A 23,089-nucleotide genomic window follows, 5' to 3' on the forward strand; every position below is an offset into this window, starting at 1 on the left:
GTCCGGTTCCGGGCGGGCGCTGCGGGAGCGGCGGTTCTGGAAGGGCGGAGCGCGGGGGACGGGCCGGGGCTCCGCCGCCGCGGAGCGTCTGCCAGCGGCGCCCGGACAGGTTGGTTGGGCCGGGCCGGGCCGGGCCGGGCTAGGCTAGGCTAGGCTAGGCTGGGCTGGAGCAGGCGGCTCCCGGCGCTGCGGGGGTCGGGGCCGGAGCAGCCGGGCGGGGGGACGCGGCCTGCTGCGGGTCAGGGCTGACCTCGCCCCTTGCCAGGGCCCCGCGGGGCGGGGAGCGCGTCTCCTGTCGCGGCTGCTACGGGCTGTCCCCCGGGCTTCATTCCCCAGCGCCCGGCTGCGAAGCCGGCGCTAATCCCGGGCCTGTGACCCGTGCGCCCTGGGATTAAACCCCGCTGGGGTTACGGAGGTGGGTGTTGTGTCTCTGCTAGTAGCCACGGCAGAGAAGTCCGTTCTCTAAATAGAGTACAGGTCTCAAAGAAAGCCCCAAATAAAACAGAAGCTGTGTGGGCAGGCCAGCGCCGGTAGATGCCACAGAAATCACAGCCCGTCTCCGTGGAGAATCTCCTTATGCTGCGGGGCCTCGAAAGAGGGAAAATACAGAAATGTGCAGTTTTCTCACTTAGTTTTAACTGTGCTTGTTGCGTAGTTTCAGTAATCAAACTGCTGTAAGGAAAACCCCTTAATCTAGGTAAACATTTGTACTTCCAGGTTTTAATGATGAGGGAGATGAAAACACAGTGGTGAAATCGTTCATTGTGTCAGAATGCTTGTAGTGTTGGGGACAGTGCACCTAAAATGACTTTTTAATTTGCTTTATCGCAGAGACTTTGGATTGCAGTTCTCTAACACAAAGTAAAACTGGCTGACACCATCACCTGAACTCCGCGTGCTTGACAGAGAACTGTTAGAATGGGAAATAGTGCACTAAAAGCGCACCTGGAGACAGCACAGAAAACTGGTGTGTTTCAGCTAACAGGAAAGGGACTTACTGAGGTAATGTACTGGGAGGGGAAACATATGTTTGTGCATATGACTGGTACTTCTGGAGAGAAATTCCCACTTGTTGTAATGCACTTGCATACATGTATTTCTTATAAAGAGTCATGAAAACTATTTCAAGGGTTTTTTCCTATTTTTGCTTGCCTTGTCTTCCGATTGAGGATTTCTTTGTCGGGACACTTGTATGAGCCTATGCTTTACAGTGCAAATATGTTCAAGAAGTACTAGCTATGATGTTGTGCTTTTAGAACACGGCTGTAAACTTGAGGGAGAAAATACGAATTTTATAACCATATTGTAACTTAGAAAGATACTCCACAATTTGTCACATTTAAGTACTTATGCTGTATTTAGTTGTAGCCGTATGAATAGTCTATACAGGCTGTTCATTGGGCTGGCAGCAAGCATCCTGAAAGTTTATTATATTGGAAATTATCTTAACTTAGACTCAACTGCAGAAAAAATCAGAATATCCTGGAACTATAAGTCAAGCAATAATTCACAGGATAGCCAAAAATAACTCTATATTACAGTAACTTTCCAAGCCTTTTCTAACATACCTTCTTCCACTGTCCTACCTCCTCTCTTCACTTTTTCTCTGTCAAGCCCATGGAGGATCAAAATCACTGGCGTATTCACCAGGACTCCTTGATGGTGATTGTCAGATTTTCCTTTTATTCACCTGAGTGCCAAGACTCAGTACCAAAATGGTGCAGGATGTAAATGAGAAAAAGGAAAATTGTATATGTAATTATTTAAAAAGGAAAGCAGGAGAAAAAATTTCACATCATACTCTGCTAAAACATAGAGTTATTAACTGGCCATAGAGTATTTTAAATGATAGGCATGTTTAAGAGAAACACATAAGAGGATGAAAATGTAATGTTTTAAATTTTACTTATTTGGCTGAAAAGCTACTGCTTCTAGATGTTTTCTTTATACCCCCTTTCCCCTCCCCAGATGAAAAAATATTTTTAAAAATATGTGTTAAACAAGTTTGCTAACCACACTGTGGTGATTAGACATTGTGATACATATGACAGTATGTAACAGTGAGACAATTAAATTTTAACTGTACAACTTGAACATTCAAATTTGTATCAACTCTTTAAATGCTGTATCTTTTTCCCCCCAATAGTTTCCTGAAGATCTGCAGAAGCTAACAAGCAACTTAAGGACAATAGACTTGTCGAACAACAAAATAGAGCTCTTGCCACCTCTCATTGGAAAATTTTCCTTTTTGAAGAGCCTTGCTCTAAACAACAACAAACTGAGTATGCCTGCTAATTAATATCTCCAATCATTTTTAAAATAATAACTATTTTTCTCTATCAAAAACTAAATTTTATTATCTAACTCTCACAAGATGTAAATGGGGAGTTTACTCACCTAAACTGAAATCTTTGGAATTCATGTACAGGATAAAAATCTCTAAATCATAAATTCTACAAAACTAGAGTATTGCTGCTTAGTGTATTATCAATTTTACAATGACACATGAGTACTTAACCCATAGAGGTTTTATGCTGTGACTTAACCTGACATGAGGATTTAACAGTGCCAGATGGTTTAGTACTTGCCTAGAGAACAGGTAATGAAGATGACATGTAGACAGTGTTGCTGGCCATTCAGCTGTTTCTGTTAAACAAACATCCATCATTATGGAAAAACCACAATGAGTAAACTAGGGGTTTTATGCATTAATTATGTATTATCAGCCTTTTTGAAAAAGCAAAGATAATTTACCTGATTGACTCTATAGTGCAGCTCAGGAGTGTTAGAGGTTATACACATGTTTAGGTGTAAAGAGGGATGAATGGATGCCAGCAGACTTTACCTGGTAGTGTTTGTATGCTGGTATGACACAGTGTGAATAATCTCCTAACTTACTTCTATAAGTTGCATAATGCCTTTAAAGGGCAAAAGTGAAGCTGTGAATTTTGTGGTATTTCAAGTGTCATAGAACATGCTGGCAGAAGATTAGTAAGGACTACTGACAGGTTAAAATCTTCCAAACAGTGATTTCAGACTGTGATTTGAAGGTTGGCCTTGTCTGTAGATTATTTTTAATAAATTTATGAATGATGGTTAAAAAGCACGTGTTGTCTGTGGGCTTCAGTTTCTGTGCAGGGATCTGTGCCTTCACTGGAAATTGGGGAGGAATTCAGTAGTGAGAAATTGCTTAATATAGCACTGTTCTCCCTGCAGAGCTTATTTGAATTAGATGGGTATGAATGTTTACTGCTCTTTAGCTCATATGTTTTTCTATAATTTTTCTCTAGCTGCTTTACCTGAGGAGCTGTGTAAACTGAAAAAACTGGAAACACTACACTTGAATGGCAATCACTTGAGGCAGCTACCGGCTGCATTTGGACAACTTTCAGCTCTCAAAACTCTGAGCCTTTCTGGCAACCAGCTTCGGACTGTGCCTACACAGCTCTCTGGTCTTCGCCATTTGGATGTGGTAGATCTTTCAAAAAACCAGATCCAAAATGTCCCTGACACTGTGGGAGAACTGCAGGCTATCGAACTCAATTTGAATCAGAATCAGGTCTGGTAACTGAGATCTTGTGGGAATGTGGATTTAGGACTTAGTACAGCCATGGAACATAAGATGAGACCATGAGAACTTTATAGTTAAAAGACATCTCCTGGACACAATGGAAATGAGGAATCATAATTAGATTTTGTGTACCAATACATCCAACTGCCTGATTTGATGAACAAAAAAATCCTGAATTTAGTAATGCAGAAAAATATTTGAACAGTTCTTGAGTAGGAATGTGATAAAGGGATGTGTAGGTTGCTTGTCATCATGGACTAAAAAAAATACTTTGATTTTTGATAATTTGTTACTTATCCATTGCTTTTAAGTACTTGCTATTAATGTAGTTTATATTTACAATATGGTTGTTCTGTATAAGTTGGAAACAGATCACTTAATAATTATTGATTGCTACCATTTTAATCCCATTTCTCTTTTCTTTTTATTTCCACAAGATTTCCCAGATCTCAGTGCAGATCTCCCACTGTCCACGCCTCAAAGTCTTGCGTTTAGAAGAAAATTGTCTAGAACTCAGCATGCTGCCTCAGAGTATCCTCAGTGATTCCCAGATCTCACTGCTTGCAGTAGAAGGCAACCTCTTTGAAATCAAGAAACTCAGAGAACTGGAAGGTTATGACAAGGTTTGTGTTTTGTTTTGGGGTTTTTGTCTTTTTTTAAGAAACTCCTGGTGAAGTCCTTACTCAGAATACTAAGCATTTATGCTGCTGAATAAAAGCACCAAATAGTCTGTTGGTGGTGTCATTGCTACTGGATTCATAACTAACCTCTGAAAACATCTCCAGGAGTTCTTCAAAGATAACTTCCTTGTAGAATTCAGGGTCACTGTTCTTTCATCAGCATCTTTTGAAGGGTAGCTAATAATGACAAGCATGTCTTCACTTTGATGTGACAAAAAATAAAGGATGCTTTGAATTATACAGCATTTGTTAAGTATTTAATATTAGTTCATCCCTAACACTGGACTATTAATCTGAATTGCAGCAAATGCCAGGAGCTATGCTCGGCATATAAAAATGTGCTTTAGATGCAGAACGTTTTTGAGACAGAGCAGAAGCTCAGCTGCCTTTAGCAGTAAAGAATCTTCTGTTAACTTCTGAAAAAATAATAGGCTTTTTTTTGTTTTCTTTGTAGTACATGGAACGATTTACAGCTACAAAGAAGAAGTTTGCATGATCACTGTTCTGACTCTTGTACTACTAGTAAGAAGACTTAGACTAGAAGCATCTGCTTCACTGATTTGAATCAAGACTGGTGAAGGAAATTATCAGAGTACTCCTCTTCTAGTAGTCTGAAACAGCCTGTTAGACCACATTGAATAAACTTGAACTAGAGAATATAGGTATTGAACTGATGAACCTACCCAGGGGCCAGTTTTGATTTTTGTGCCACAATAGCTTTTAACACAGTACATGTTCTCCTTTGTCAGGGCTTGTTCTTTCACAGAGAAAGGGAACAAGCATTTCAAAGTTGCCAGTTCCCTTTTGTCAGGAAGCTGGCTGTTGATTTGTAAGAGGATTATTTCTTCTAGAAACATTTTTCCATGATAGCACATGGAAGTTCTACCACCAAAGCACTGTATATCTTGCAGTAAGCACTGTTCTGCAGAGAACTTTTACAAATAAGGTTTTAGTTTATAAGCTGTCTTAAGTTGATTTTTTTAATGAAGCACAAATAGTTGTGGTTAAGTTAAATGTTTTATTAACAGCTTCCAGTAAACAAATTGTGGTTTGAGCATCCCTAATTTATATTTTACTCTACAGGCTTTCTTTTCCCATAAGCAAGAATTGCACTACAGTCCACTTTTGCTTGAGCTGTATCAAATAAAAATTAGGTTCATCTTCTGTGTATTCAGTAAAAATGTATATTGCTAGAAAATATATCCTTGCACTGACTCCTTGTGTACAGAGCAATGCTGAAGGTTTCAGTCGTCAGCCCACTGCTGCTGCCTTATTACCAAAAGCACCTAGAAAGAGCTAAAAATGTATGCAATTATGTAACTTATACTGAAAAGGAAAATGTACTTGTATATTTTAGTAAATTATTTTCAAAAAATCAGTTCAAATTTATTTGGTGTAACTGTTGTCATTTTATTTAGTAGTACTAAGATGTCACTGAAAGCCCTCACTTAGCTACTTGAGTCTGTCAGTTGTTGGTAACAGCTACACTTCAACATTACACTCATAATTATGATTAGCAATAAGTGATTCTTTTGTGAGATGCTCAGAGAGTATTTATTTCCCTGACCCTGCTGCCATTTTATTTCAATTCTTACATAGTAATACCTAGAAGAAGAGTGTTTTAGGGAACATCAGCTCCTTTTTCAACGGATGGATGTGATTCATCATTTAACAGGCAACCAGTTGTACTTTAGACTTCCCATTCCAGCTATTACTTAATAAAAAAACCTACTAGCAGAAGTAGCTGACAGCTGACCATGTTTATGAGACTACTTTGTTTTGCATGGCATAACCAGGGAAGTGCTTTAAGAACACTTATGTCTTACCAAAATGCAAGGCCCTGTATAGTTAGAAATGTATTCAACTTCATACTAATAGATTCCACAGATTAGGACATGCAAATGGAGTTGTGAATAAAGCCTCCACACTTGTTCTAAATTTTAGCTCCTTCTACTTGATACCTAAATCCTATTTGAAGTACTAGATTTTTTTTTTCCTATAGCTTTGCTATGCATGAGACATCAAGAGAACAAATTAGCAGTTAAGCAGATTCCCCCTTTGCATTCACCAAAGGAGTGGTCTATCATCAATATGTATGCACTTGGCAATACTGTGCTGCAGTGGCATTTTGGTTCTGCACTTTAACTGACAGCATCCGTGCTCAGTGATGCTGCTTCTCTCATTTAATACGTGTTTATCAGGGTTCTGCTATTCAACAACAGTGTGTAAGAAGAGATGGTAGAACAGAACCATTGAAAACTGTGGAGTTAGCATTGCTGTAAAAAAAATACTAAAATTGTGGGAAGAATTTCAGTAAATCAACATTTGTTTTTTGTGATCACTAGTACACTTAGTAACCTTTCAGTTACTCATTGTTGGGCTCCTTTGCTGCCTTGCAGTTATGACAGCTATCAGATTTTTTAGAGCAAAATGGAGAAAGCACCACATAAAATACTGATTGGAACCAAGTTAGTCCTAATTAACTAAACTTGTTCCAGAACAGAGGATGACTTGCTTCTGTTGCAAGGAAAAAATAACTGGCTGATGGCTTTCCTGTTTTAACTCACAGCAATGAACTGTGACTAAGTCACATAGTAGAATGCTGTTCTAGGCATTTCAGCACTCTAACCTAGTAGTAGTTTTATATTGGGACTTCCTGTTTTCCCTTCTCCTCATCCCCACCCTGCAACAAGTGAAGCTATAAACCAATTTTAGTTCCGTGCACAATTACACTTGCAGCTTTTTAATTTTGGAATTACTGAGGTAGAACATTACCCCAGTTAACAATATAAACAATTTATGTATTTTTTTCAGACCTACATGCCTTGCTCTCTAATTTTCCATTGCAGTAGACACACATTTCATCCATCTATTCCATCAGCATTTAGACGCTGCATTGCTTCCAGCACAGCAAAGGTGAATTAGCAACTGCAGGTCATTGTGTGCTGTGAACAGTGAGTTGTTTCACCCTATAGCCTTCACAGAGGTGAGTTCTGCAAGTAGCTGTACAAGCAGCATGTGCTGCTGTTCATAATACAGTTACTGCTCTGCTAAAAAGCTGTCTTTCATCAAGGAGTAGACTAGCTTGAATTTACCAATTATTCTCTTTAAAGTGTGGAAAGGGAATGAAATCTTGAAATTGGAGGAGAGAGTTGAACAAACACTTGAGAAAGGGCATATGGTCAATCAAAACTGAAATTGAAAAATCTAGAAAATTTGAAATGGAGTGACTACAACCAATTGTACTGAGATGAAATTGGGTGTAAGGAAATAGACCAAAAGTTGCCAAAATGATTGCCTTTGAAATCACTAAAATCAGGAAAGAAAGGGAAAGAAAGAGAAGAGAAACAGAAGAATTCATATTGCAGGAAAAAAAACCCAACCTGACACCCATGGGATGTGTGTTGCCTCCTCGTAATAGTTACATAAGCAGGCTGTCCCTAGTTTCCTTTCCTGGTTACTGGTATACTAATGGTATACTGGTTACTAATATATTAGATAATATATTAGAAGTACTTCTTTCAAGCTCTTCCCAGGTATGCTGGTGTCAGAACTCAGAACTGTTGCAAGTCAACAAAAGTGTCTATTTCCCCCCCATACCTCCTCCAGCTTAAGAGTGTTTTGGGAATCTGAGGCTGTGGTATGAGAGAAAATACAATTTAATTGCTTCACAAATGAAATTTCTTTTGCAGTAGGTTAAATCACTTCATTTCATCTATTGGACTAATTATTTGCTAGGTATCTGCTACCAATACTTAACTAGAAAGTTTTAAGTTATTCTACTTTGTTCCTTTGTCATCCTCAAGTATACTCCCATGTATGTGAGGGTCTTTCAAAGAAGAGATGGACACAGTCCACAGTCTGCATTTAGGAGATGATTATGCAGGGATCAAAACCAGAGTGTTAAAGACCACAATATTCCTCTCCTCCCAACCACACCTATCCTTTTTTTAACACCGGGATTTCTGTGAAATAAAAATAGATTAGGAACTTCCTAGTTGCATAATAGCAACTAGTTCTGCCAAGTTTTTCAAGGACAGGAAACTAAACAAAGACATTTCTAGAGAAAACAGTTTTAAAACACATTCAGTTATAAAAGTATGTATTCTTTGTGCACAATATATAGTTTAACAATCAAAAGCAGAAACTGTAAACCTTCATTCTTAATAGCATTTAGACATACAAAGATGTACAAGTGTTGATTTCATACCATAGATATGGAAATTAAGCATCTATTCTACAGACAACAGTAAGACATCCAAGAAGCAAACTGTTTTTGACTAACATAAAGGCACCAACTCCCTCACAGATTTGGCTCTTGCTGTATCAGAAAATGGTATTGATACTCAGATAACACTCAAGAGTCTCAGAAATTATTTTTTGTGGTATTCACTGCAATATTACACTTTTGATATACCAATCACAGCATTATATCAGCCAACGTGCTCATTTATTGTTAGAGATTAGGCAAGTCACGGACAAGAACTTGCAACGGCAAGGGAGAAAAACATTCCGATGTTTGGAATGTCCAAATGCTACAGAGCAGGCTTGCACTGTGTAAGCAGAATAAGGTAACCACTTCAGTCTTCTGTTCCAGGAGACAATCATAATTAAATAACATACACTTTTGCTTTCACAACTAGCAGCAAATATTTCTTAAATTCATCTGAAGTTTTCAAGAAGCAAACAAAGGCATACAAAGTCTATGCAGGTGGCTGTTTGAAGTTTACCATGCAATGTTTGTAAAAGTACTTCTTTGCTACTTACATTTTTAAGCACATTATCTTAATTGACTGATTGGGTAGCTAGTGAGCTTTTGAAATGCATTAGCATTCCAACAATTACCGGAACCTAGAGAGGAGCCAACCCACACTACTCAAGTATCTAGACCCCTAAAAATGACTTCACCTTATTCACATAAGGCAAACTGCCACTGGCCTGTTTTTACATGCAGCTGCCCCATCCTTTGGTCGGTTGTTGGGTTGTTTTTGTTTGGTTGGGTTTTTGTGCGTGTGGTTGTTGGTTTTGGTTCTTTTTTCTTTACATATCAATTTGTCCTGGGACCCAACTGAAAATACATTGATAACACTGACTGTATTTCTACTAAAAAGAAAATAGAACACTTAACAAACGCTGTCCTGAATTTTGATGGATTAGTGTCATCTCTGGCTATGGGATGCAATATTAGTGGCTACAGGGCATTTGTGGACTGTCCTTCAAAAAAGCATCCCATAATGCTATTAAGTTTAAATTATTTGTCCAATCAATTTGGTTTGAAGATTCTTGCCATCCAACACTGAGCATCACAGGTTAGTCCAAAGCATAATTTTCAACTTTAAAACAAGCATAATATATTGCTGGGTGGATTTCAAATAATCTAAGTAACTTAGAATTTAATTCTTCTCAAGATTTCAAGAAAATATTTTTATATTACAGTAAAACCAAACTATTTTTCTTCACAGGAGAGTGTTTTACCTCACCTGGTCAGAAACTTCTCTATTCTGCAACAGAGTATAAACATTTTATTTGCAAGCAACTTGGATATGTAATATTTCCAATTGCCAGTCCCAATGTCTGCAATAATAAGCCAGTCAGGAATCTATTTAGAACTAGTTTATTTAGAACTAGCATACAGTTCATAAATAGCTACTGCTTCCTCCAGACTTGTGACAAAGAAGTTTCACAATAAGCTTCTCTGGTTTTGGTAGGTTTTAGAAGCACCCCCAATGTCACCATTGAGAGCAAACACTGCACCAGATCTCAATCATTCTTTTGCACTGGAGAAAGGCATAAACTGAACTCCAGTGAAAACTGGCCAAAAGAGAGTAAGATATGGGATGCAAGCAAAGTGCATGCTTTTCTACTCAGTTTCTTCCAGTTCAGATGCCTCATTCAAACAATTAAAAGTTAGCTTTTAGATGAGAGGTGTAAAACTTTCCATCAAATAAATACCTTAGGGAGACACATAGTTTTATCTTCCTCTACTTGTGTGCATGGGGCTTAGATCAGATAGGTATATACACACAACAAATATTATCAGAACAGTGCAGCATGATTAGTCATGGCCTCCAAACTGATGTCAACTTACAGTAAAGAAATGGAAACCTGTATATCCCTCTGGCTACCATTACCTTAAAAGTTCATGTGGTTAGGAAGTGTTTTAAAGCCCTTAATCCACAAGTTATAAGTAATGGGCCTCTTCAGTTCTGTGATACACGAATTCAACTCCAAACCAGTTGTGGTTTGGATTGTAAAACTATGGTTAGATGCTAGAGATACAAATCAGACAACATTCACCTAGTCCCTATTTTAGTGAAGACACTCAACTTATGAGGTATTTCAAACAGTGCAAAGTGCCCTCTCCAACTTTCCACAATTGTGAATTCAGGTTACCCTGCTTGTTCAACTTAAATAAAGGACTGAATTTCCGGTGCAGGGAAAAAAAAAAAAAGAAACTGGGAAGAGGAATCAAACATGCAAGAAGATTCTCAAAGCCCTAACACTTTTAGCCCTGAGCAGTTTAAAGAAGATGAAGGCAGATGAGTAGAAGGAAGTTGGCTGCTTTCTTGGAGTCAAGGCCATGTTTACATGAAGCAATAAAAGAAAACTAATCCCTACAGAAGGGGTACTGCTTCATTTGTCCCAGCCCCTCTTATTTCAGAATATAAGTTTCACAGATCCATGAATATGGTGGCTTGCAGCTGGAGAGGCTGTCATTGAACAATGACAGCAGGCTTTAATTTTCAATTAGTTTCTTGGCTCTGATGTTTGCTTGCTCAATGCGTTCCCTGTTTGTATCAGCCTGAAAGAGAGAAATTCGTAGGTCATTTGCAGACTCGATGCAAAACAATTTAAAAATTCAAACTGATATGAACTTCTGAATTGCAAGGTATCATCACTGTGGTAAAGAGAAGGGAACCAATCTCTGTACACTGGAGGTAATAGTCAAAACTGGGCCTATGGGCATGAAGTCAGATTTATTTTGCTTAGTGCAAATCCATAGTTTTCATTCACATCCAGTCCAATGCAATAGTGCTGTAACAACATGGTATTTTAAGAAATGCTTTAGATTTTATTATTGTTTAAAGCATTAAAAGTCAGGCCACAGTATCTAGGTTGAACAAATGTCAAAACACAGTTTTACTGGAAGGTATGATAAGGAGTTTTTAAGTAATTCCCCATTTATGCAGTGTGTTGTGGGGAATGTGCAGGAAGTATAAAACGCACAAAACCACCCTCTGCCCACACAGTGAATGGAACTCCTAAGAAACTCAAACTGTGCCAAGTATTAGCACAGGATGTGCTAAGTATTGGCCATTTCACACCTCTGTCTTGAAATGGGCTGGGCAGAGCACACTTGCAGTTCAAGTACTTCCCTCCCATTCCCTCCTTCCTGCCTTTCTGGTCAAGGGGAGGGGAGGAACAAAAACCTACTATAAAAAAGAGAGACTAATCTGTTAACAACACTTTGGAAACACTAATTTAGTTAGTAGATCTTCTTCTAAGAAAAATCCCGTAATGTTTGTTTCATTATGGGTTTCTTCAGACTAGGAGTCCTGCATAACACTACCAAAAGTCACCCAGTCAAGCCTATTTCCCAGGTGAGTAAGAAGTCCTAAAAAAATAGAAGTATCAGTTCTATTCTGAAGTTAAGCTCTTTGTTTCTTTACATGATACTGTTGTTTGGAGATTTACAGACAATATTTGGTTTGGTTTCCATACTATTCACTACATTTAAGAAGTTATCAGCATAGAAGGATTAATTTAAATATCCTGAGACAAGTTGCCAGTCTCAAAGCCAGGAACTGCACTTTCATTTTCATTCTGGTCTGCAAAGCAATTCCAACTTGTATACACCATATTTTAATAGTTAGTAAGACTTGATCAGCAAGATTTATTCAATTCACTAAACCAAAAGAGAACCAGGCCAAAAGAGATACCTGAATCTACTAGAAACACTGTCACTGAAAACAGTAATTCCCACTTGCAGTTCGGGCCAAAAGAGATGCCTACTCTCTTTTCTAGTAGATTCATCTAGTAGATGAATCTACTAGAAACACTATCACTGAAAACAGTAATTCCCACTTGCAGTTTATTTGACCAGGCAGTTTTCAGTCTGCATTATAAGAATTTCACATCTCATTTTAAACTCCAAGAAATTTTCTAGTACTTCAAACTGTCTGACTTTTTTAACATGGTAATCAGATGTGCAGTTTCAGGGAACAGGTAAGGCATCCTCCATATAATCATGCTGATTTGCCTTATCAATACTAAATTACTAGACAAAATTGAGCAGCTGACACAGGTGCAACCAGCATTTTTGTCAAACCAGAGGAATTCCATTCCTCTTGCTTTTAACCCTACTGCAACATTTCAGTGAGATTTTTAAAATCCCATTTCATCTTAATACTATAATTTCACAGTAATCAGTGTTCATTTCTACTTTTTGAAATCTTTAATATACACTATTCATTGAAGGTTTTTCTTCCTTTCTCAACCAGAATGCTTATAAAATAACTTCTATTTTAGAAATGTCCATATTCTGAAATGAGTAGACTTAGCATTCTCATTAAGCTGCCCTTTGAAAGAAACTCCCCAAAACATATTTCTATATGGTTAATCTGTTTGGAGAAGCTAATACTTAATTAATAAAATTATATATAAAAAAGGAAGTTACTATAACTAACTTAATGTGCAGACCATTTCCCTGTGCACCTACAAACTCCATTATTCCAAAGTCTCCTCAGGTCCAATATTAATTTGTCCACAACAATTAAAGCAATGAATAACTTGTGGTTTACTTCACATTCATTATAGTGACTTTCTAGGAATTCCAGAAGAGCCTCGCTATTGTTAAAAATACCTAATCCCTACCACAAGAAAAAAAATTGTTTGCAAGCAACAATCCCCCAGGTATACCTCCAGTAAATGTTAGTACTTTAGATCCCATGAAGTTTGTTAGTTTTCAGACTAATTAGCAATCTGTGCTGTATATTTAGGTTTCCTGGCACTCAAGCACTTGAATTTTAAGCTATATACCCTATATGTATCAAGGTGTATCTCTTGTTCATATCACTGCAACCTAGAGAATGGCATAACCTTACCACATATTTGCTGCAAATACAGTGAGCACATTCCTAATAACCTCTGAGTTACAACCTCTGAACTGAGAGCAGAGAACACTTTTGACATTTACCTTTATATTTATCCGGTCTATTTGCTTATTCTGGGCATCAATCTCATTGCCCATATCCAAAGCCATGTTTTTCAAATTCCCAAGAATGTTTCCAACTTGAGCAAGATTTTCATCCATTTCATCTTCTCTGGCATCATTGGTTATCCTGTTCAAATAATTAAGACAATGTTTCAAGAATCAAAAACTTGGTTTTATCTAGCATATATTTACTCTAGCAGAAGTTGACTGTTGCACTATGCATCCAAACCAAGGTATGTTTTTCCCCTTTTAAAACTCCCTGTATTTCAAGCAAGCATTCACCAAAAAAAAAGAGTGCTAAGCTAGCCACTAGTACAAAAATAGCCTTAAAATAGTTACCTGAAGTTTAAGATGTGAGTTTCTCTCAAATATATTTTATGACAGTAATAGACCTTGGTATTTTTAAAAGTCCCTTCAATAACTGAGTACTAAGCCTTATAGTTCTCACATCCAGAAACAGACTGACCATACCATCACCATGTAACAAAAAAGAAGTGTAGGATAAGCACTACAATACTGAAGGTATAGATGTCTGCCATCTCCTCTCCAAGACGCAACAATTCCTCCAAATAGTAAAATTTTCTATTTAGCAACTTGACCCAAAATACATTTGAAAGAAGCTAACAACTAGTAACAGGATTTGTGCATTTGAGATTGAGGAATATAAACTAGCAAACCTTGTAATATATCCACCACTTGGACCTCCAGAAGTCTGAGGCTGCCGCTGATTTATACTTCTTGGTTGCATGGATATCACATGATCTGCTGAGTTCTCCGTTCCATCTCCCCAGGTTGCTCTGTATGCTTTGCTGGCCTCAAAGTTCTTTGTCCTACTCCACAAAAATAAAAAATCTGAACCACTACACCAGAAATATGGCTTCCTGATTGAAATTCAGTATTAATCTAGAATTTTCACATACATTTGTCTTGTGCCCAAAGGAGATCAAATTTTGTACAGATTAAACTTTGTCTATACAACACAAGTTCTTGTGTCCTGATAGTACAAACACAACTGAGTTACTCTAAGGACATTTATTAAAGCTTAAGACAAAAGTAATCAAAGAACTATAATTTGCTTAAAGCAATGCTTTATCAGAGGACAGAAGCTTATGACAGTCAGAGGAAAGCTTACCCTGTCAAAACATAGAGTTGCACTTATAATAGGAATTCATCTAGAGACAAGATTAGTTACCTTTCAGGAAGAAATGAGGATGAATGCAAAAACTCCCTCAAACAAATACCTATACTATGCAAGAAAACCATCAATTGCTACTATTTTTTTAATAAAACATTAAAAAATTACTTGGCAACAGAAGAAGTTAATGTTTCTCATGTCAACTGTGATTATGAACTCAGAGTAATCATGTTTAAGTAACTCTTTCATTCTGCAATTCAATTGTACTAACTCCATTCAATCAATAAGCCAACTTGCCATTATACTTTTTCCATGTAAATCATAGGAGAAAAAAATAAAGAAAGCACACTGACACAAAGCAATCTCAAGATTCACAGAGCCACAAAAGCATGAGGGGAAGAAAACCTAGCAAAATAAACTTATCTAAATTGAGGTCTGTTCTCATGAATCCTGAAGAACTTATTTTGAGAATATTCTCATGTTCACCTTGTTTTGTGGCATTTTCAGGTTTGTGGCATTTTCAGGTTTAAGCTAGACAATCCAGACACTGCCATTTTTCTGCTTCTTTAGACATCTGTGAAGGGAAATCTGTAGCGTCTCAATACACCTAATCTTGCAATCACAGGCAATTTCTAGAGATATGGTGCCTTTCAGTAACCTGGATATTACATGTTTGAAATTAGCTCTAATGAACAAATATTGCCCCTCATTCTATTGATGTTTATGTATTCAATATAGGAAATTACATCTCATAGGTCAGATCCTACAAGAAGTAATCTAAAATGAATATATTGAGGGGAAAAAAACAGAATAATTTCTCCATTCATAATGGAAATATTGCACCCAACAAAACCCTGAAGAAACCTAAACTACTCAATTCTAGCTCCTTGTACATACACAGGCCTAAAGATCTCTATATTTACTGTAACTAGATTGAGCGTACTTTTTAATCTCATTTATACTAAAGCCATAACTGGAAGACATCGTTGTATGATTTGCTTCTGGAGGAGCAAAGCCTTAGGTACCAGAGGCAACTGTGAGGACTTTATCAACAAAAATCAAGTGACCTGAAGACTAGTTGCACCTGTGAAGTAGACATCCAGAAAAAGAATTACTGTTCAAAGTAAGCACAGTTAAGAAGAAAACTTCTCACCACCTGCTTTTAAGAGCTGTTTTTCAAATTACTATACATTCACACTTTTCAAGTTTCATTTCTACAAAACTAAGGCAATTTACACAACCTGTCAAACCAGCAATGGCTCAAGCAGTTGCTCACCATTTCCACAGCTAATAATACCCTCTGTAGTAATGGAGGTTTTCTATTCACATCAGTATACATCACAATCACACATCACAATCACAAGCAGAACCACATGCAGACAGACATCATGCACATGCAAGCACAAATGCAATAGAAACATCACTTCAGACAGCTGGTTAAATATGCATCTGCGCTACTAACACTGACCTTGTCCTAAAATCCACTTTCACCAGTTTAAGTGAATACAGCTTCTTATCCTAGTCTTCATTTTTAGAAAGCAAGCATCAGTGTTAGGAGAGAATGGAGAAGAAAGTAGTAAAGATCAACAAAAAGGTAAATTGTTAATAGTACATAGAATGTATAACAGAACTGCCAGTATTTTTTGTTTTCACAAAGCTTTTATAAATAATCTAAACCTAGGAGAAATTAAAAAAAAAAAACAACAATAACTCAGCAAGTGTTCTGATTTAGCTCATATAGCTTTATGCTTTTATGAAAAATATGAAAAGCTGTGGAAGTAACTGGTTGACAAATAAATCTGACATTGAAGAAAGGGTTGGTGTACCAGTAGATACATGAAAGACAGACACTCTTTCTTCTTTGCTGCCCTCTACTTACCCATTTTTTTCTATGCGTTACTGTCCAGTTTGGTACACAACTACTTCTGTTCTCTTTATCTGTGTACCTGGAGTGCCACAAGAGTTCACAAATTCTGAGCTTGCTCAGTGTCAATAAGCTGCTTAGCTTCAGTGAAATAAGACTATCAACCACAGAAAACAAAGACCAAGTGTGTCAAAATGCTCAAAGTCCATCAGCTTGAGCCAACTAATATAGAGCAGTAAGCATACCTATCCAGAAGTCAGGACACCTGCATTTTCAAGGGACTAAAGCACTAAGACTTTCAGCCTTAAGTCACAGCCATATCTATCCTAAATGACTCTTAAAGTACTATTCTGTTGGTTAAGCGGACTCAGCTTCTTCGAGGAATTTTCACCTAAACTTCTGCTACTTCTCCATTGAATGATAAGTGATTTTGCTCATGCTAAAGAGCAAAAACCAACACACTATTCACTTCAGTCACCATAGTCAATTTATGCCTCATTCATTTGGAAGGGCTATGATCATGTCCAATTAACACAAACAATTTGGTACTTTACTGCTTAAAGCTAGGGCACCATTAAAAATACTTCTGACATTTTTCAGGCTGTTTAAAAATACAAATCAAGTACCACAATAAAGATTAGATTACTCAACTGACTTAGATATGGCAGCCGTAACACTGATGTTATAAAGGTACTGTGAAATAGGTCTGCAAGAATTTATGTAGTCACTAGTGAAAAGATTAAAGCTTTAACATCAGTGTCTTCTCTGTCCTCCTATTCTCACCCTCCCTAAAGCATGAATAAGTGTCTTGCTTTTCAATTAGTACAAAAGTATTGTTGTGAAAAAATTATTTTTGGAATCAAATTTCTGACAGACAGGCACTGACATATAGCTATTTGCAGTGCAATTTGGTCTCATCTGCATGGACATTGATAATCTTCTACTAAATAGAAGCCTTAAAGAGATTAGGACACAACTGTGCAGGATGCTATAGAGCACCTATATTTACAGTAAAAGAGGCACAATGTATGGTTAGACACAAGTAAGCTTCAGTTACTCTCATACAATTTTAAAAGGATGCAGCTCTACAAACCAAAACAATCAATTCTGGTAGAGATTCAGTATTTTTTAATTAGCTCTTTAATTAGTTAATATTTCCTGGTACAGTAGATATTGGGAATATTCTAGAACTCCAGGCCCAAGTACCAATATAACTGACCTGTTACAAGGACAAACACAGAGCCCACAACATTTGTTGAGCTCTGTCAGTGTCTTCTCAGCTTCTCTCATGTCCTTGTTTATCTGGTCCATGCCTTCTTCTATACGATTTAGTTGTTCTAGAAGGGAAACAAGTAACCTGACTAAACATGGATTGGGGAAGGTGAGGAAAATTAACATTTATTTATAGAACTGAAACTTGTTCCTTCTATCTTTATATGAAGATTATTGACTTTTTTCTTTCCTGCCTTCTAGGATTTTTTTTTTTTAATTTTTAAGAAAGATATTCAGTGAGAGGTTTTGGTTACTACTTTGCAAACATCTTCCCCACCTTAGAGCAGCATTTCTGTTGCTACTCTTAGAATAAATGCAGCTAGTTACCTTCATGATATAGTGGAAAACAGCAGCTTCTGTAGCAGAGCTGTATTACATCGTAACTGTCATTACCTCTCAACTACATTAGCAGATTTGTAGCATCTTTTAAATGCTACAAATACATAGGAATAACCAACTAGGAAATCTCATTTTAACCTAAACAGTCTTAATAATAAGCCTTTAGTTTCAGCAACAGCTCTGTGATAGTTCTTTTCTTACAGTCATTGCACTCTAATACTGATTTTTAGTGTTATGGAAGAACTTACCTCCTTGTTCATCCAGCATGGTAATAGTTTTGAGGCCAACATCCTGGGACTGCAGAAAGAAATTTAGTTCCAGATGTAATATGAGACTGGAGTGCAAAATCAGAAGGTCTGGATAGTAAATTTGATAATCCAACCAAGATTATAATAAAACACTGTACCTGAAATAACTTCTGCAGTAAAGCAAATTACAAGTCTCAAATTACAAGCTTACCTGTTACACTATCTCAATTAGTGAGGTTTTTATGGTCTTTTTGTTAGTAAAGCAAATTACAAGTCTCAAAGTACAAGCTACGTTAGGCTGATATGCACCTTACCTGTTACACTATCTCAATTAGTGAGGTTTTTATGGTCTTTTTGTGAGGTTATTCTTACATTACAAGATGATTAAATTCATTGTAATACTCAGATTGAACTGCGACAACGTCTAGCCAGAAAAGCAAACCTAGCTGTGCTTCATTTTGAGAACTAGCATTTGGTTCATTCATCCCTACATCCTTCAAAAGGGCTTACAAGGCCTTTAGTCCTGGGAGCCAGAATGAAAGCAAGTAAAACAAAGCCTGCAAAATAATTTCTAAGAATTTAGCACTGAGGAATATACTACAGCAGAGCTCTTTGCTGGCTCAGAGTCTTGGATCTAGCATGCAAGTTGCACCCATGCTCTACTGTGAGCTGACAGCATAGAATGAATCAGCAAACTATGATACCAAGAGAAATTATGTTGGCTCCCCACATGCACTTAACATTTGTGTGGGAAGTATCCATCAGGCTACAGTGATTCAAATGCCTCACTGGTAACAGCTGCATCTTCAGCTAGCCAGAACTGTGCAGAGGAGTAGATTCCTCATACAACTTCACTTTGATAAACCCAAAATAAAAATTTATTTCAAATAATGTAAAAGGGCGTTAAGACTTTCCTTATCAGTGTAAAACTGATGAACAGATTGTAAGAAGATGCATGTAGAATTACTTGTTTGAAACAAGAGCAGCTGTACTCTACTACCCCACCCAGCTGAGCCCTAATGACCTCAGCAGTAAAATATTTCCACACTATCACAGTGAGCTGAAATACAGATGAAAGATGTTATGAAAAGCAAATTTTGCAGCAGCCAAAGACATAAGTGGCCCTCAGAAGACTTTTTACAACTAATCTGTAGCATTTGGAGACCAGATCCTTTGGCTTAAAACAGATAGAAAGGGTATTGATTCTTCTGTAATCTGATAGATTGTGAAAATCATGAAGGTTATGTCATTCTAATGCTACTACTGAATTAAAGCAGCAACTTCTAATGATGAAGTGTGCGTGTCTTGAGAAAGACAAAAAAGTGTTTAAAATTACAGTTAGCATGACACTTTTTATACTTAATAAATCCAGAGACTTTAAAAGCTTTTTCTTACCTCAATGGCCAAGCCAAGAATCCTCCTTGTGCTTTCCAAAGACTAGAAAGAAAATTTTAAAATGAGTGCATTAATTACTTATGTACACATCAGTGTCTGAAAGTCTTCTCTGCCAGTTTATTGTAGTAAGGCAATAGTAGACAAAAGGTTCATCACCTTGTTTATATTTAATACATGCTACAACATGTTCATAGTGGAAGCACATTAGTTTTTCTTCATTTTTAGTCTTTGCTGTTGTTTTTCTTATCCCATTGGAAAAATCTTACAAAAGATGATATATTAAAATGAATTTTAGTTAAATAAGAAAGCCACAAAGTATCAATATGATTAAAAATGCTGTAGGTAACCAAATTCTGTCATACCAGTAATCAGAACTGGGTGATCAGTACTCAGTTAATTAAGTGACCTTAAAATTCATTCCTATTTTTAGGAGTAGTCTTCTCTCCAGTATTCACCAACCAAAGTGAAAACTTAAAACATTCAGCTATAACCTTGCAGAATCATTATCCTGGTCTTTGTTTTTAAAATATATTCTAATCTTTTTGGACAAATACTGTAATCCCAGACATCTTCCTATAATATTTACCTCATCAGTGACCTGGTTGGCCCTCAGCTGAATTTCTTCAGGTGATAGCTCATCCATGATGAGGAAATACTACTTGTAAGTAATCACGCCAAAGAGAACCTTCCCCCTGTTATAACAGATACCAAGTAAGCATCAGAATTATCCTTTCATCAGTATTTTGAGTTGAAAATAGAAGACAGTTCAAAGAATGAGAGCCTACACATTTCATTCTGCATAGTAAAACACCTCATTAGGACTAGAAGACACTAAAATAATTATTCAGCTGATATGACCTAACTGAGGAGCTAAAAGACAATCAGTATATGAAGCAGTGTTCTTTCCAAGATTTGGCTTCCTAAAACATTTTTGAAAAAATTCTATGGTTAGTTAAAAAATAGGAAATAAGGTCTTAAAATAATAAACTTCTCCATGCTAGAATAACGCATTAGTTTGTTCAGTAATGGAGAAATAAATTTATTAAGACATTTAAGTTATTAGTATAAACTTCAAGTGTTCTTTCCATTTCTATTGAAGAATTTAAATAGTCAGAAAAAGGGGAAACATTTTCACAGACAAAACACCACTTAAAATGATCCCAAGTAAGACTCTAGAAATGGTTGTTATTGTATGGTGAATTCCTCAAATGCAAAAGGATCCACAAAGGTTTTAACTAGTATGTCTGAAACTGTAGCAAAGGTTTCCAACCTACCTTTCTCACATTAAGCACAGGGGTCATAAATGAATTCCCAAGACACCATCATTTATCTTTTGCTAAAAACAGAAGATATATATTTTGCCTAAAATACAAGACAAATTAGCAATCCCATCAATAAGTGTATTCCTATCAGAGACAGGTTTTTCAGAGCTAAGAATCTGCACTTTTGTTGCAGGAATGGTAATAAAGCCAGCACTCCTAGCAATGGGAAAACAGAACTCACAGGCTACACAAGAATTTAATGAGATAGCACATAAGCTGAGAAATAAGAGGATATTATTTCCCCCCCTTAGTTTTAAACTAATTCTTGATCTTTCACATGAGTAGCTTGCAATTAAGTTCACGTTACTCATGGATATAATTCCAAACATGCTGCTTGACTTGACCAATTTTCCCCTATAAGATTAGTATTTTAGAATATATAACATAAGTAATTGCTCCTAGGAGGGTAAATTTATGAAGATTTGCCCAGCTGTTACCCCACAGCTCTTCACAGGAAGTGTGCATAACTCTGATGGTGAACTGAAATCAAGACATCTAAATCCCTTACAGCTGAAGTATTCCAAGATTTAAAGAACATTTCAGCAGGTTTGGTCTTCAGCACCTACCATAGCCTGAGACTATGGCTCTAGAAGATTTCTCTACAGTAGATGTCAATGCAAGTTAGTTTTTCCTATCATTAAAAAAAAAAATCAAGATAAAAAAATCATACAAGGCCTCTAAATAACTCTGTTTTCAGTAGTCCAATTTCAGTGTACAATCAGTGAATTATCTTTTCATTCACAGGCTTAAGCTTCTTTCATAAGGTTTATCTGAGCCAGTCCCAGCTTTCAATTTGGGAACACCGTTCAAGCTGATTTGCACAGCTAAGGACCAGTAAACTTAGGACAGGGAGGAAAGTACCTATTTTCACTGAATCAGATTAAGCAATATCTCTGGGCAACCTGTCCCAGTGCTCAGTCACCTGCACAGTAAAGAAGCTTTTCCTCATATTCAGGTGGAACTTCCTGTGCATCAGTTTCTGCCCTTTGCCTCTTGTTCTGTTGCTTGACACCCCTGCACAGAGCCTGGCTCCATCCTCTGACACCCTCCCTTGAGACACTGATAGACATTGATGAGGTCCCCTCCATTGGCTCTTCTCAAGGCTGAGCAGGCCCAGCTTCCTCAGCCTTTCCTTGTGAGAGAGATGCTCCAGTCCCTTAATTATCTTCCCAGCCCTTTGCTGGACCCACTCCAGGAGCCCCATGTCTCTCCTGTACTGAGGAGCCCAGAACTGGACACAGCACTGCAGATATGCTCTCACCAGGGCTGGGCAGAGGAGCAGGATCACCTCCCTGGACCTGCTGGCAATGTTCTTCCTGATGAACCCCCAGATCCCACTGGCCTTGGCCACAAGGGCACTGCTGGCTCAGTTGCTGTCCACCAGAACCCCCAGGTCCCTCCTGGCAGAGCTGCTCTCCAGCAGCTTGGCCCCCAGCCTGTGCTGGTGCCTGGGTTATTCTTCCCAGGAGCAGGACCCTGCATTTGCCTGTGTTGGATTTCTGACAGTTCTTCCCTGCCCATCTCTCCAGGCTGTCGAGGTCCTTCTCAAGGGCTGCACAGCCCTCTGGGGGATCAGCCACTCCTCCCAGCTTTGTGTCATCAGCAAACCAGTTCCAACAGCTGACAGACAAGCTTTGTGTTCCCCTAGCCTGCTCACATCTTCCTGAGTAGCTCCAGTGCCAGCCAGCAAGGAATGCTATGGAAATGCACAGTATTCCACTCACTTTTGCCTGAAATTAATAGTATTTTGTCTTGAAACTATTTATAAATTGATGTAACAATGAAGAAATCCAGCCTCAAGATGTGGAGAAAAAACCCTTCCAACACGGCAGACACAGAGGGGAAAAAAGTTCCTTCTGGGATTTTTCAAAGCTGAGTTATGCATGTGCTTATCTTCTGATGCTCATATTTGGACACCTGTAGTGCTTTGCCTCTTGTGACATGACAACATAATTTAAAGTGATGGCCCATATAATTGCGAGGATAAATTACCTGTGTGAGCAAGCTAAGTAAAACCATTCAGAACACTTGGTTAAGAGAAAGGTTCTG

At 37.7% G+C, this 23,089-nt stretch overlaps 2 protein-coding genes across 5 annotated transcripts in view; one reads left to right on the forward strand and one right to left on the reverse strand.

The window, feature by feature from the left end:
- Positions 1-8,884, forward strand: LRRC57 (leucine rich repeat containing 57). The gene is made up of 6 exons (XM_039705544.1): positions 1-109; positions 832-1,002; positions 2,147-2,282; positions 3,291-3,559; positions 4,009-4,194; positions 4,706-8,884. Exons 2-6 carry the CDS (start codon positions 919-921, stop codon positions 4,745-4,747), a joined length of 717 nt encoding a protein of 238 aa, XP_039561478.1. The 5' UTR covers positions 1-109; positions 832-918; the 3' UTR covers positions 4,748-8,884.
- Positions 8,338-23,089, reverse strand: part of SNAP23 (synaptosome associated protein 23) — a 20,150-nt gene continuing 5,398 nt past the window's right edge. For 3 of the 4 annotated variants that reach the window (XM_039705545.1, XM_039705546.1, XM_039705547.1), the window contains exons 2-8: positions 20,305-20,410; positions 19,719-19,760; positions 18,324-18,372; positions 17,684-17,801; positions 14,143-14,295; positions 13,448-13,592; positions 8,338-11,053 (exon numbers count right to left, since the gene is read on the reverse strand). In XM_039705545.1, the coding sequence (XP_039561479.1) occupies positions 10,988-11,053; positions 13,448-13,592; positions 14,143-14,295; positions 17,684-17,801; positions 18,324-18,372; positions 19,719-19,760; positions 20,305-20,361 (630 nt within the window). In that variant the 5' untranslated portion in view covers positions 20,362-20,410 and the 3' untranslated portion in view covers positions 8,338-10,987. Of the gene's footprint in view, positions 11,054-13,447; positions 13,593-14,142; positions 14,296-17,683; positions 17,802-18,323; positions 18,373-19,718; positions 19,761-20,304; positions 20,411-20,992; positions 21,013-23,089 lie in introns of those variants that run through there. The other variant, XM_039705548.1, reaches the window with a different exon arrangement.

The sequence above is a fragment of the Passer montanus genome, unplaced genomic scaffold (genome assembly GCF_014805655.1).
Source record: "Passer montanus isolate IOZ18808 unplaced genomic scaffold, ASM1480565v1 scaffold18, whole genome shotgun sequence".
In the NCBI taxonomy this organism is placed as follows: Eukaryota; Metazoa; Chordata; class Aves; order Passeriformes; family Passeridae; genus Passer; species Passer montanus.